Genomic DNA, 15,043 nt, shown 5'->3' with positions numbered 1-15,043 from the left:
GTTTTCAGGGCTCCTGTGATTGTAGAACAGTGCTTTCCCTCACAGGCACAGGGCTAACACGAATGTCACACACAGACTCCCAGAATCTGCTGTCTCTGACACTACTGTAAATATCTCAAGAAAGTAATCGTGTCTAATCATGTTGGGAGGACATTCCTCCCCAAAAACAGTGAAAAACTGCTTGACAGAGAGCAGGGAAGGGCCAGTTCAACACACCTGGAGCCCGACGGCGCATCATCTCCCCTCTGGCCCCTTCCCCACGGAGCAAAGCCTCTTCCAGCCGGGCCTTGACATCCCTTGACTTCTGCAGGGCTTGGGTACTGACTTTGTCAGAACTCTGTTTTCCCTGGACAAGACAGAGGTAGGAGGACATGTCCTCTGGTGAGATCTCCGTTGATGTGGAGAGTTACCAAAACAGCACACTCCATAGTGATGCCAGCCAAGTTTGACATGTGCTACGCTGAGATGCTGATTGGGAACATCCGACGGCCAAAACTCTGTTAACAGAAACGGGGTTCTCTCTGCAGAAGGCAGAGATCCTTTCCCTGTGAAATGATCATATCTATACCTACAAATGGGTTATGGATTTGAATACAGAAATGAGAAAAATTAATGATGCCTCCGTGGCCCAAACAAAGGGGATGAGTAACAAGACAGAACTACACTTGGGAGATAAGAGCTGGTATAAAGTTGTGCCACTCCAGACTTACCTTATACTCAAAACATAAGACACAGATGAAAAGCAGATCTAAAATCCTGTTGAGCTGCATTGATGGCAGGTCAGCAATCCACTTCCTAATGAGGCTCTGATCAGCATTTTTCATGATCCAGAGGAAGCAGATCATGAGGTTGCGAGTAGTGTCGGCGTTCAGCATGTTGTATTGCTTATAGGGCTGGAGGGAGGCAGATTGGGGGATGGAGGCCAGGGAAGAAGTCAAGCAACAGAAAAATTTGAGGCTTAACAGTCAAGCAACAGAAAAATTCAATGTGTTCTCTTAAAATACCATGACTGTACTTCATTGCTAAGCTGGAGATCTGTTTCCAGGAGCCCTGCCTTCCCTAGGCAGGGGAAGCTATGTTCTTTGAGTAGGGCTACTCAGCAAAGAGGCTCACCTGGGGCAGTATTTGAGCTAGGCTTTCAGCCACGTATCTGAGTACCTCTGTCTTAGGAGCAGTGTGGCCTGGTGATCAGCCCTGGGCCTTGATCATGCATGCTGCCATCCCAGGGATACAAAGGGGCTTCCATGCTGCTAAGATCTCCAAGTATTTCTCCTTGGTGCTGGACAGCAGAGGGTTAGACTTACAGGAGAGAAGGAAACTGGCTGCGTGCCATGAATAACCTTCCTGTTCAAGATTTAGCTTCTTTGTTACATAGTGCAAAGTATAACATAAGGGTCATGAACTGCTCAGTAAATTAATCAAATCCATGTTTGTGGAGTTCTCTGTAACGGAAGTTTAACCATAATTTATGTTTGCCTGGGGCTGGGGTGTGGGGGTTCAGGCTATTTGCTTTAATATTTTGGCCACAAGTATTCATTTTAAAGTGCTGAGCACACCCTCTGTTATTCATCTCATCAACACAAACAACAATAATGAGGCTGCACCCTTGGTTCATGCAGCGTAGCTAATATCCAGTGGAATGTACTGGTGAAATTGCAGTGAGGAATTTGTGGGTATGGGAGGGAAATGTTAGTTTTGGATGGAAATAATAGAGGTTATAAAGCAACTTTAACTTTGGTTATTCTGAGTTTGTTGACAAGAATAAAGGACATCTTGAGATACAACCTCACAAGGACCATGTTCTCACAGGTGAACTTTGGGCTTTTGAGTTTTTCCCTTAGAGGCAAATAATGTAAAAGGCATAAACCACCTCAAGCAGCTAACTTCGGTAAGATGGATATTAGAAAGGTGGAGGAGGTCATAAAACACAATATTTCTCCAACAGTAAGATCAGTGATGTCAAATCTCAAATGTCTTTTCTCTGTCTCATCTTCCTGCCTCACTGTCCCCCCAGTCCTCATGGGGATGGGGCTTGCTAAGTGCTGGAAGGAAGAGAAGAAAGTCATCCATTAAGAAGAGTTAGGTCAGGATGCTGCTTTCTCACGGGAGAAGCAAGTTAAATTCTCTGCACATCTATACCCTACATTGAAATGTGAAAGTAAATGACATTGGAGGATGCACTGCTGTCTTCACAAGGGATAGTCAGAGCTCATCGACGAACAGAGATGAATTCCACCTCAACTGAATCAGAGGATACATTCCCAGGGGAGCCCATCTTTAAGCCCACAGAGTCCATGCAAAAGGACAGAGCCAAACAACCCTCCTTAGGCTCCCTGGGGTCCTAGAAAAGCTGCAGTCTTTTGCTTAAGAAGCCCTTACACTAAGCTACCAGCCTCCTTCAGTCTTTTTTTTTGGAGGCATAACACAGTATGAATTACACATACATAGACTGAACACAGCCTAAGCCTCCACCCTCAGGGAGCCTTGGTTTGATCTCCTTTGCAACGATTTCAGATTTCCCAAGTTTTCCTCTTTTGTGGTTTCTTGAACTTGAACTCAGCACCACTGGGACTGCCTGAATTTGATCTGCACATCTCTTGCTGTTGCCAGAACTCTTTCTGACTTGTGTGCACCTCAGCTGCCAGCCTCACAATGATTCTTTCCAGCAAAATGAGGCAGAAAGCATCAATGCCTGCTCTAAGCTGAGTTCTCCCATCAGAAGATGACAGAAGAGGCTGGGCACAGTGGCTCACGCCTGTAATCCCAGCACTTTGGGAGGCTGAGGTGGATGTACCATCTGAGGTTGGGAGTTTGAGACCAGCCTGGCCAACATGGCGAAACCCTGTCTCTACTAAAAGATACGAAAATATTAGCCAGGTGTGGTGGTGCATGCCTGTAATCCCAGCTAATCAGGAGGCTGAGGCATGAAGAAGCCCGGAGGCGGAGGTTGCAGTGAACTGAGGTTGTGCCACTGCACTCCAGCCTGTGCAACAGAGTGAGACTCTGTCTCAAACAACAACAAAAAAAACAAAACAGATGACAGAAGACATGAGATGAAAAATCAACCAGACACATGTGCACCAACATACCAAGGAAGACAGCACTATTCCACTTGTTTTCAAATTGAAATTATTCCCTGCTATGGCCAGAGCCACATTCTGGTTAATGGCACCAGCTCCTTCTTGTTCTTCATCCGAGCCGCTGGTGCGGTATCTGCGAGTATCTGCAACTGCAATGAAAACATCATTTGTGATGTCAAGTCAAACATGACATTTCCCTACGTCCCCTACCCAATAAGAGACTGATACTTCCTAGTCACTAAAGTCAGCACAGTAATTTTAAGCCTGATGTTTAGCATTACGTATCTGCTATCATCTACAGGAAAACACAGCAGGCTAAGAAAAGAGACAACGTCTAGCACGAGATTGGGCTAGAAATTAATTTTTCAAATTGTGTGATCAAAAAGTTTTCAAAACATCCATAATAGTTTCCTGTAACATAATTTTTTAAACTTTATTCTCTATTCTAATAAATGACATTATTTTAAATAATGACCAAATAGAAGAAACCTACAATTAGAGAATGAAGCAAGTACCTTGTATAGAATAAAAAGCTATTATCACAAGTTCAGCAATAATTTGTTATATTTCAAATGTTTAAAGTGAATGTCAATTTATTGTATCTATGTAATATAGACATACCCATATTTATAGATAGGTCTAGATGTATGCTGGCAAAAAAAAGGATAAATCATTTAAAAGTCTGGTTTTTAAGAATGCTACCAAGTATACAATCAAAAACTATTAATATTTCAAGCAGTTCTGGGGAAAGTGTGGTAAAACATTCACAACTGATTGATTCACTCATGTTTTACTAAAAACTCATGTTTTTCTAGACCTGTCGACATTACAGCCATCCGGGCCTGCAATTATTTAGAAAAATTTGAGGGTAAACAACATTTCTTCCACTGAAGTTGTGAAAACAAAACCCAGTTCTTCTTCTTATTTATTTATTTGTTTATTTATTTATTTATTTTTAGACAAAGTCTCACACTATTATCCAGGCTGGAGTGCAGTGGCGCCATCTCCCCTCCATCCTTCTACCTCAGCCTCCTGAGTAGCTGGGATTACAGGTGTGCCACCACGCCTGGCTAACTTTTGTATTTTTAGTGGAGACAGGGTTTCGCCATGTTGGCCAGGCTGGTCTTGAACCCCTGGCCTCAAGTGATCTGTCTGCCCTGGCCTCCCAAATTGCTGGGATTACAGGGGTAAGCCACCAAACTGAGCCAAAACCCAATTTTTAGAAATACTTATTAAGGCCATTGGGATTTTAAACAAATGGCTAAATAAACAGCACATGGAAATTATGCAAGACCTGATAACATGATCACAACTAACATAGAGATACATTCTTATTTCCCCTTAATTGCCATAGGGTTATAGTTACAAGAAAAAGCGGGAAAGATACAAACATGTGCTGTGCAAAATGCTTTTATACAAGTTCTCTAGTTTCGTCTTTATCGTAACCCTAAAAGGTAGGTGTCGTTATCACATTTTTACAGTTTACAGAGGAAAAGAAGGCATGGAAAAGTTGAGCCTTTCAAAGGTCACTTATATTAACAAATGGGGCTGGAATCTGAATTCAGATGCATCTTTTTGAAAGACTATATTCTCATGAGTTTATCAACCTAAAGATTCCATATTTAATAGATGTACTATGTAACCTATAACAATAAAATACTTTTCTCTGTTTTCTCTCATCAGCTACATCATGATCATAAAGTTCAATGCATATACAAAGAAGTCTTTGAAGTTTAAAAGGCTTGGAGACCAAATGTTGAAAAGTTCTGATTCCCAGTCACTGATATGGAATATTCTAATTGACAAGAAAACTTTGGAGAATGTGTGCTGAAGTGGTTCCTGGTTTTGGGAACAAGCAAGCCCTTGAAATGGAACTTTTTAGAAACTTTCCAGCAAGGATTCTCAAAATGGGCTACAAGTCACATGCCATGCTCTGCATTATGTCCGTAAATGTTAAAAACAACTCTGTTTTCAATTCCCCGCAATCAGGAGCTACTAGAGGAAGCTGCTGACCTCATGGTGCTGCTTGCTCAGCCCTGTGTGCTGAGCTTGTTTCTATCTTTTCCTTGCACTCTGGCCCCAACAGAACTCTACAAACCCTAACCCCTGTCTCAACCTTTCTCTTCTGAGTTACCCCATTAGCAGTTTGCTGGAGGATTTTTTTCAAGAAAGGAGAGAATTACTTCCACAGGAATACTTGCTTTTCATTTTATGATTTGTACGAATTAAAGACTATGGGCGTTTGGTCCCATTTTCATGAACTAAATACTTGTCACCGTAATAATATTATAAATAATTTAGTCACACATGACACTTTCCATTTGGAGGAGGTGGGAAAACCTGGATGGTTCCAAGATTTCAAGGATGACTGCCTGTAATGAGGCTGGCTCAGGGAAGCATTCCCCAGATCCCAGCACACTTCAGCTGCCAAGAGAGCAGTATGGACATTTCCAAAACTTCCCTTGAGCTGGAGGAAAAGCAAGAACTACTCTGACGGGATAGGAATTGTGTGTGTGTGTGTGTGTGTGTGTGTGTGTGTGTGTGTGCGCGCGCACGCACACACACATACGCTGTGGAGAGGGTAGGCCAATGGACTGCCTTTCTCAGGTCAACATAAGAAGTTCTTCTATTTCGGAGGATTTTCTTTCCTCTACATTCCTTAATCCACAATGTAATTTGTAAACAGATTCAGGGGTTTCACAAAACCCCTTTAAGACAACTTATCCTTTCCTCTTGTTGCTAATCTAGACATATTAACCTCAAAATTAGCCACTTAGTGCCAAGGGCAACATTTCTCTGCTATGATAGAATTTTCTAATATTGACATATGCCACGATTTTTTTTTGTGTGGAACAATTATTTGGGTTCATTTGAGACTGCTTACATATTCATAAAAGGGAAGGAATACCTTCCCTTATTTCAAGGTGTTAGAGCATGATCTCCAAAGGGAGTAATGTTGTTATTATTTCACCCTTTGTGGTGTATGGTTTATAAAGTTCATCCCATACTCGCAGATCAATGAATGAATAAATGAATGAAGGAAGAAACAAGTAAATAATTTCTAAACAAAAAGCACATATGGGGCTATACGCCTTTTTCTTTTTTTTAACTGATTGAGGCCTGTGTTAAAGAGGTTTGGAGACCATTTTTGTGAAGAATTGCTCATATGAACATAGCAGCACTGGAACAAATGACAGAGATCTCATTCGGATGGGGCATTTGGCAGGGCCCCCATCAATCCAAGAAAGAAAACAGAAGGGCTATTACCTGTAAAGTCACAGAGCTGTGGCAAAGCATCCAGAATGATGCCAACTAAAGGCAGGTAAAAGGCAGCGATTTTGACCTTCACCTCTGGTTTGACACAGCGTGGGTCCAGGTCGTGAGAACTTAGCAGGCTGTGGATGGCACTGACAGCTTTCCTTTGTACTTTGCTGATTCTGTTGGCACAACACAGGAATCAAGAGATTATGGTGAAAGGAAATTGACTAAAGAGCTCTTAAACAGTCAAGAGTGATCAAAATGCTCCTAAGCAACGAGCTGGCTGTGAAAACCAAGCAATATAGGATAGAACTATATAGAATCCAGAAACAGACTGCCTGTGTTCTAACCCTGGGTCTGCTGTTTACTATGATGTTTTCAAGTTTATCGTATTGTAGCATCAGTACTTCATTCCTTTTTATTGCTAAAAAATATTCCATTGGTGAATTTTATCCACTCATCAACTGATAAACATTTGGATTGTTTCTGCTTTTGAGCTATTATGAGTTATGAATGCTGCTATGAATATATGTGTACAAGTTTTAAGTTTTACTTTTCTTGGGTACATACCTCAGAGTACATTTGCTGGCTTGTATGGTCTGTTTAACTTTTTTTTTTTTTTTTCGAGACGGAGTTGCTCAGGCTGGAATGCAATGACACAATCTCGGCTCACTGCAACCTCCACCTCCTGGGTTCAAACAATTCTTCTGACTCAGCCTCCCAAGTATCGGGGACTACAGGCACCTGCCACCACACCTGGCTAATTTTTGTATTTTTAGTAGACACAGAGTATCACCATCTTGGCCGGGCTGGTCTCGAACTCCTGGCCTCAAATGATCTGCCTGCCTCAGCCTCCCAAAGTGCTGAGATTATAGGCGTGAGCCACCGCGCGCCCAGTCTGTTTAACTTTTAGAGGAATCAGCAAGTTGTTTTCAATGGTGGCTGCACAATTTTACATTCCCACCAGCAGTGTCTGAAGACTCCATTTTATTCTTGCCAACACTTTATTACCTGTCTTTTTTATTATATCCATCTTCGTGGGTATGAACTGGTATTTAATTGTGATTTTAATATGCATTTCCCTGACGGCTAATGATGCTGAACATCTTCATGGTCTTATGGCCGTATCTTCTTTGGAGAAATGTCTATTCTGATCTTTTGCCTTTTAAAAAACTGAGTTATTTGTCTTTTTACTACTGAGTTGTAAGATTTTAAAATGTATATCCCAGATACAAGTCCCTTATTAGGTTTTTGATTTGCAAATATTTTCTCCCATTTTGTGGGTTGCCTTTTCATTTTTTTGATGGTGTCCTATAAATCACAAAAGTTTTAATTTTACTGAGGTCCAGTTATCTATTTTTTTCTTGTTACTCATACTTTTGAGTGTGTCATATCTAACAAACCATTGCCTTTTCTAAGTCTATGATGATTACCTCTATAATTTTATGTAACAATTTTATAGTTTTAGCTCTTAGATTTAGGTCTTCGATCTATTTAGTTAATTTTTGTATATAGTGTAATACAGGGTCCAACTTTATTCTTTTGAATGTGGATACCCAGTTGTCCCAACACCATTTATTGAAAATTCTATTTTCCCCCATTGAATTGTTTTGGCACTCTTGCCAAAAATCAATTGACTATAAATACGAAGATTTATTTTTGGACTCTTAATTTCATTGATCTATATGTCTATCATATGTCAGAACCCCATAGTCTTGACTACTTTGCTTTGTAGTAAGTTTTGAAATTGGGAAGTGTGAGTCCTCCAATTTTGTTCTTGTTTTTCAAGGTTGTTTTGGCTATACTGGGTCCCTTGAATTTCCACACGAATTTTAGGATCAGTTTGCTAATTTCTGCCAAAAAAAAAAAAAAAAAAAAGCAAGCTAGAATTCCGAGAAGAACTGCATTTAATCTATGGCTCAATTTAGGGAGTATTGCTATTTTAACAATATTAAGTCTTCTGATTCATGAACATATGATACCCTCCATTTATTTATATCTTTATTTCTTTCAACAGTGTTTTGTCATTTTTAGTGTATAACTCTTGTATTTCTTTTGTTATATTTATTCCTAAATATTTTTTCTTCCCGATGCTATTTTATATGAAATTGTTTTCTTAATTTCATTTTCAGATTGCTCATCATAAGTGTATAGAAACACAATCGATTCTTGTATGTTGATCTTACACCATGCAACCCTGCTGAATTCATTTATTAGTTGTAATGGAGTTTTTCGTGGACTCCTTATCGTTTTCTATAAACAAGATTATGCCACCTATGAATAGAGGTAGTTTTTTTTTTTTTGAGACAGGGTCTTACTCTGTGGCCCAGGCTGGAGTGCAGTGGCGTGATCTCAGCTCACTACAACCTCCGCTTTCTGGGATCAAGCAATTCTCCAGCCTCAACCTCCCAAGTAGCTGGGACTACAAGCACAAGCCACCAATGCCCAGCTAATTTTTGTATTTTTTGTAGAGATGGGGTTTCGCCATGTTGCTCAGGCTGTTCTCAGTCTCCTGGGCTCAAAGCGATCTGTCCACTTTGGCCTCCCAAAGTGCTGGGATTACAGGTGTGAGCCACCACGCCCGGCCTAAATGTCTTTTGTTTTTGTTTTTTTTTTGCCTAATTGCCCTAGATAGAACTCCTAATATGTTGAATAGAAGTGGCAAGGGTAGACATTTTTGTCTTGTTCCTAATCTTAGGGATAAAGCGTTCAGTTTTTCACTAATAAGTGTTGCATTAGCTGTGGATTTTTCATAGAGGCCCTTAAGTCAAGTTGAGGAAGTTCTCTTATTTCCTAAAAGGTTTGTTGAGTGTTTTTATCGGGAAGGGTTATTAGATTTTATTAAATGCTTTTCTTTGCATCTGCTAAGATGATTGTATGAGTTTTGTCCTTTATTTTATTAATATGGTACAACAATTGATTTTCAGATATGAAGCCTATCTTGCATTCCTGAGATAAATCCTACTTAGCCATGGTGTACAATCCTTTCGATATGTTGTTCAATTCAGTTTGCTAGTGTTTGTTGAGGGTCTTACATCTATATTCATCAGATACTGGCCTGTAGTTTTCTCATGACGTCCTTGTCTGGTTTAGTATAGGGTAATGCTAGCTTCATAGAAAAAGTTGGGAAGTATTCCACCTCTTCTATTCCTTGGAAGAGAAGACTAGAAGTTGGTAAAAAATTAGAATTAATTCTTTAAAAAATATTTGGTAGAATTCATCAGTAACGCCCCCAGGTTTGAGCTTTTATTGTGGGACGTTTTAAATTTTAAAATTTATTATTATTATTATTATTTGTGATGGAGTTTTGCTCTTGTTGCCCAGGCTGGAGTGCATTGGCATGATCTTGGCTCACTGCAACCTCCGCCTTCCAGTCTCAAATGATTCTTCTGCCTCAGCCTCCCGAGTAGATGGGATTACAGGTTCCTGCCACCACACCCAGCTAATTTTTATATTTTTAGTAGAGATGGGGTTTCGTCACCTTGGCCAGGCTGGTCTTGAACTCTTGACCTCAGGTGATCCACTCGCCTTGGTCTCCCAAAGTGCTGGGATTACAGGCATGAGCCACTGCGCCCAGCCTAAATTTTTAATTTGTGTGGGTACATAGTAGGTGTATGTGGGAAGTTTGATTACTAACTCAATCTCTTTACTTCTTTAGGTCTATTTGGATTTTCTATCTCTTCTTGGAGTCAATTTTAGTACTTTGTACCTTTTAAGGAATTTATCCATTTAATCTAGGTTATCAATTTGATGGCTTTCAATTGTTCATAATATTCTTTTATAACCCTTTTTATTTCTGTAAGGTCTGTTGTGATATGATTGTGTTGAATCTTTCAATTATGATTTTAGTAACTGAGTCTTCTTCCTTTTTTCTTGGTCAGTTCAGCTAAAGATTGGTGAATTTTGTTGCTCTTTTCAAATAACAAGCTTTTCATCTTGCGGATTTCCACGATTGTTTTCTATTCTTTATTTCGTTTATTTTGGCTATCACCTTTGTTATTCCCTGCCATCTTCCTGCTTTGAATTGTTTGCTCTTCTTTTCCTAGCTCAGAGTATATTCTTTTGACATTTTGTTAAGACCATGTACACATATTTATTAAACTATTGAAGAACAGTATATTAAAATAAAAAATAGGCTATATTTATACCCCCAAAGAAACCCAATACCCACAAACAGAAAGCAGCCCAAATGTCAATTTACAGAAGAGAAATTATAGTAGACAAAGGAATATGACATACAGTTGAAAAAAAATGAATACTGACACATGCGACCACACTGAAGGATGTCACAGTCACAACATTCAGCAAAGGACTATGAAATTCAATAACAGGCAATATTAATTTCTGATAATAAGAGTCAGAATAGTGGTTACTTGAGGGGGGCCTGTAACTGAGAGAGGATAATGGAATATTATATTTTTTATCTGACTGGTGGTTACTCAAATATATTCACAGGAAATATTAACTGCACTTTACACTTAGGATTTGGGTCCTTTATATCAATTATACTATAATAAAAAGTAAATAAAATACATAGTGGAGTATCTGGAACCTAGTCATAGATGTTCAATTTTAAAAATATACATTTTGCCACAATAAACATACGTGTGCATGTGTCTTTATAGCACCATGATTTATAATCCTTTTATTGCAGCACTATTCACAATAGCAAAGACTTGGAACCAACCCAAATGTCCATCAATGATAGACTGGATTAAGAAAATGTGGCACATATACACCACGGAATACTATGCAGCCATAAAAAAGGATGAGTCCATGTCCTTTGTAGGGACATGGATGAAGCTGGAAACTATCATTCTCAGCAAACTATCACAAGGACAAAAAACCAAACACTACGTGTTCTCACTCATAGGTGGGAATTGAACAATGAGAACTCACGGACACAGGGTGGGGAACATCACACACCGGGGCCTGTTGTGGGGTAGCGGGAGGGGGGAGGGATAGCATTAGGAGATATACCTAATGTAAATGATGAGTTAATGGGTGCAGCACACCAACATGGCACATGTATACATATGTAACAAACCTGCACGTTGTGCACTTGTACCCTAGAACTTAAAGTATAATAATAATTAAAAAAAAGAATCCAGATTAAAAATATATATATATATATTTTCTTCTTTCAAACAAAATAAGGCTACATCAGAATTCAACATTATATAGAAAATATTAACCAAAATTTTAAATGACTCAGACTCTTGCACTGCGGCTAAAGAAAGATAATTGTAAATTGCATTTCAAAAGTTGTTCTTGTTCTTAGTCTGTGGTCCCGGCAATGGGATGTGTTTTGAATTAGGCATTGCAATTTGCTAGCTTAACACAAAGATGACAGACAATTTCTAAACGCTTGAAAAACACTGTGGATTTAACGATGCATAGACATTTGTGGATATACCCAGGTGTCAGAGATCTAAGGGAAACCCAGTGGAAACCGGAGCTGTGGCTCCCTAGGGGTTCAGGTACTGAGATGTGTCCTTCTGGCCCTTGCCCCATGGATGTACAGGTGTTGGCAAGTCTACCAACTGTCTTGGAAGCAAAAGAAAAAAAAAAGTGCTGATCAATAGGAAGTATTGTTGAAGCGTTGTGACAGTATATCTAATGACTTTCCAGGAGACTAACTGACAACCCAGCAATCAGGGATTATTGTGTTGCCAAAGGAGTTACACTATTAATTACTCTCTTGGGGGAGAAAGGGTACTGTGTGTGTGTGTGTGTGTGTGTGTGTGTGTGTGTGGTGTGTGTGTGTGTGTTTGAAGAATGTATCTACCTGATTAAACATAACTACATGATTATCTCTGAATATACTCTACCTTGTTGCTAATAATATAACAGCAACAATTTTACAAGGAATCCAGAATAGAATGCCATGGCTAGAACAGAAGCCATGGAAAGTGAAGTTCTCAAAGGATATACTCAGGCCAGGTCATCAAGAAGGAGGCAGAATTGAGAGCTAAAGGCATGAGATTCCCCACACTATCCTGCCAGGAGACACAGACATACAGTCACATAAGCGGTGTGGGCATGGGTACATCGCTTGGGATCCATGTGACTGTTGCAGTTGCACAAACTCGATGTGCTCCTGTATTTGTTTCATGCAGGAACCTCCTGTTTCCTTCAGTAAATTGTAAGCACTTTGAGAGAACTTTAGAAATTCCATTTAGACAAAAATCCATCCATAACATACAGCAATGCTACCATTAATTAGCAAACACTATTCTGGAATCTTCTTTAGCAAAGGAGTCACGGGAACAGGTTCCCTGTGCAGGGAGATGGTTTGGTATAGGAGAGTGGGTCCTGGGAAGGGACTGGGAAGACCATGGCTTTAGATTTTGTTCTCTGTTATGGAATAGTGAGCAAGTTCCTGCAATTCTGTATGCCTAATCTAAACACCAGAAGGGTTGAACCTCAATTACTTTGCAATCCTAATCATCTTTGAATCTGAGTCCCTGGATGGTGAACTCTCGAGGGGCAGGGAATTTTGTCTGTTTTGTACACTGATATATCTCTGATGTACTCTAACACCTAACTGTGTCTGTCCCATGGAAGGCATTCAATAATTGTTGAATGGAATGAATAATATTTTAGAAGGCATTATCTTCTTCAGTCCAATCAGGTAGCCTGTGGGTTTCTGATTCTATGAGCTCATGGAGCATAGGGAGAGAAGGAAAGAAGGGGGTGGTCTACTTCTCTCTCTGTCTGTTGACTTCTAGGCTAGATACTGCCACATGTCCCTGAGTAATCAGATAGATAAGAGGTAAAAGGATTGAGAAGCCCTGGATGTGTGGCGTCTCTTGGCCTGAGAAGCACTGTCTGCAAGAAACCTAATCTGGGCATGGGGCAGCTGCCTTCTCAGCAGCCATTATTTCCTTCATCAGCATTGACCCAAGTGACATCTTGTGGTTGCCTCTGCATGCTATCCCCTTTGTTAAAAATGGCTTTGTTCCTAGGGAGTTCACGAATCAAAGCAACCTTGGGAAACCTGCTATAGTAGAACTGGTAAATTCCACTCAAATAGGTGGCCAAGAAAAGTCGTTCTGTAGTTCTTACTCATCCCTTGTGCCTTGCTACATGCCTATGGGTACCATTTTCTCAAGACAGATGTTTCTACTCCTCAGAACTGGTGACTACAATAGAGTTTTTTTTACCAAGTGTGAGAAGCTAGACTGCAAATTTTATTAAAGAACATCTTTTTTTTGGCTTCATCTTCCATTTAAATGCCAGAAACATACCCTTCCGCTTCGGCATCCAGAGCAGCAGCCAGTTCTGTGAAGAGGAGCCCGGTGAGGAAGTGCTGCTGGCGGTACTCGGAAGTCAGATCGAACATGCTGGCGATCTTCTGGTCCTGGAAACTGGAGCAGGAGCTCGAGTTCTACAGAAACGCAAAGCACCATTTTATGAGTCACAAGAACTGGAATGAAAAGAGCGATGGCTAGTGTTTACTGAGCCCTTGCCCCAGTCAGGCTTTGTGAGCCCTCCCCAGTGAGGTAGGTACTGCTGGTGCCAGATAACGCAGATAAGGAAACTGAGGCACAGAGTGGTTACTGCGCTTTCTCATCCCCACAGAGAGAACACTGCCCAGCAGGAAAGATGAAAATAAAGCACCCTGGATCTGTTGAAAAATGAATGACACTCCTTTCCCTACCTGAAATCAAAAGCTGAAGATAAAAATCCTAGGATAAAATTTGGACAGAGAAATAATAACCTCACCCAGTCCTGTGGCTGGGAGCAGGCAATTCCTCTATAACCAAATGCCCCCTCTGTTTAAGGCCCTGCTTACTCAGGTATCTTTTTTTTTTTTTTTTTTTTTTTGAAAGACAGAGTCTTACTCTGTCACCCAGGCTGGAGTGCAGTGGCATGGTCTCAGCTCACTGCAACCTCTGTCTCTCAGGTTCAAGCAATTCTCATGCCTCAGCATCCCAAGTAGCTGGGATTACAGTCACACCACCATGCCTGATGCATTTTTGTATTTTTAGTAGAGATGAGTTTTCACTATGTTGGTCAGGCTGGTAACCCCTGGCCTCAAATGATCCTCTCCCTTTGGCCTCCGAAGGTGCTGGGATTACAAGTGTGAGCCACCGTGCCTGGCCTCAGCTACGCTTGTGAATTTGGCTTAAGCACATTGTCAGCCTTTTGCTGGCCTGGAACTACAGGTGATGTCAGGGAGGGAAGTATTAGATTTACTGGTCCTCAGTAATTCCTGTCCTGTATTTGTATCCTGGGAGCACACTTTGTATTTCATTAAGAGCATCTAAAGTGTCCTTAGAAATCCTTCATGGTTTTGTGAGCCTGGTCCCTGGGTTTGGCCACTCCCTGGGGCAGTCAGAAGGGGAAGGTGGGAAAGAACCTAGGGCAAGCGTAGTCCAGGGAAGTTTTAGGACGTAAGCTGCTGGGCAGGATGGAGCAAAAAGTTTATGCATTTTGAATTGCTGCTTGTGAGTCAGATCTTTCCCTGCTCACAGGAAGATGGTCATGTAGCTAATATCTGGATCAGGTCATATGGCATATATGGCTAAGATTTTTTTTTCAATTAGTAAGACAAGCCTTCACTTTTGTACTAGTGTCAAGGAATATGCAACAGAAATATAACCTAATAATGAGAAATTTTGCCTGATGCTCTGAGCTACTGATCTGTTCCCTATAAATGGAACGTGACTATAAAACAGCATGTTCTTAAAGTTACTCCA

General features: G+C 40.5%; 1 protein-coding gene across 1 annotated transcript in view; it reads right to left on the bottom strand.

Annotated features, from left to right (window-relative positions):
• The window catches only part of DOCK8 (dedicator of cytokinesis 8), a 240,320-nt gene that overhangs the window by 44,445 nt on the left and 180,832 nt on the right, over nt 1-15,043 (bottom strand). The window contains exons 28-32 of the mRNA XM_030815609.1: nt 13,589-13,728; nt 6,348-6,517; nt 3,090-3,229; nt 711-893; nt 217-346 (exon numbers count right to left, since the gene is read on the bottom strand). Of these exons, the coding sequence (XP_030671469.1) occupies nt 217-346; nt 711-893; nt 3,090-3,229; nt 6,348-6,517; nt 13,589-13,728 (763 nt within the window). The remainder of the gene's footprint in view (nt 1-216; nt 347-710; nt 894-3,089; nt 3,230-6,347; nt 6,518-13,588; nt 13,729-15,043) is intronic.

The sequence above is a fragment of the Nomascus leucogenys genome, chromosome 1a, assembly GCF_006542625.1.
Source record: "Nomascus leucogenys isolate Asia chromosome 1a, Asia_NLE_v1, whole genome shotgun sequence".
Taxonomy (NCBI): domain Eukaryota; kingdom Metazoa; phylum Chordata; class Mammalia; order Primates; family Hylobatidae; genus Nomascus; species Nomascus leucogenys.
The sequence above is the reverse complement of the archived record's forward strand: the minus strand, read 5'-3'. Positions and strand labels throughout refer to the sequence as shown.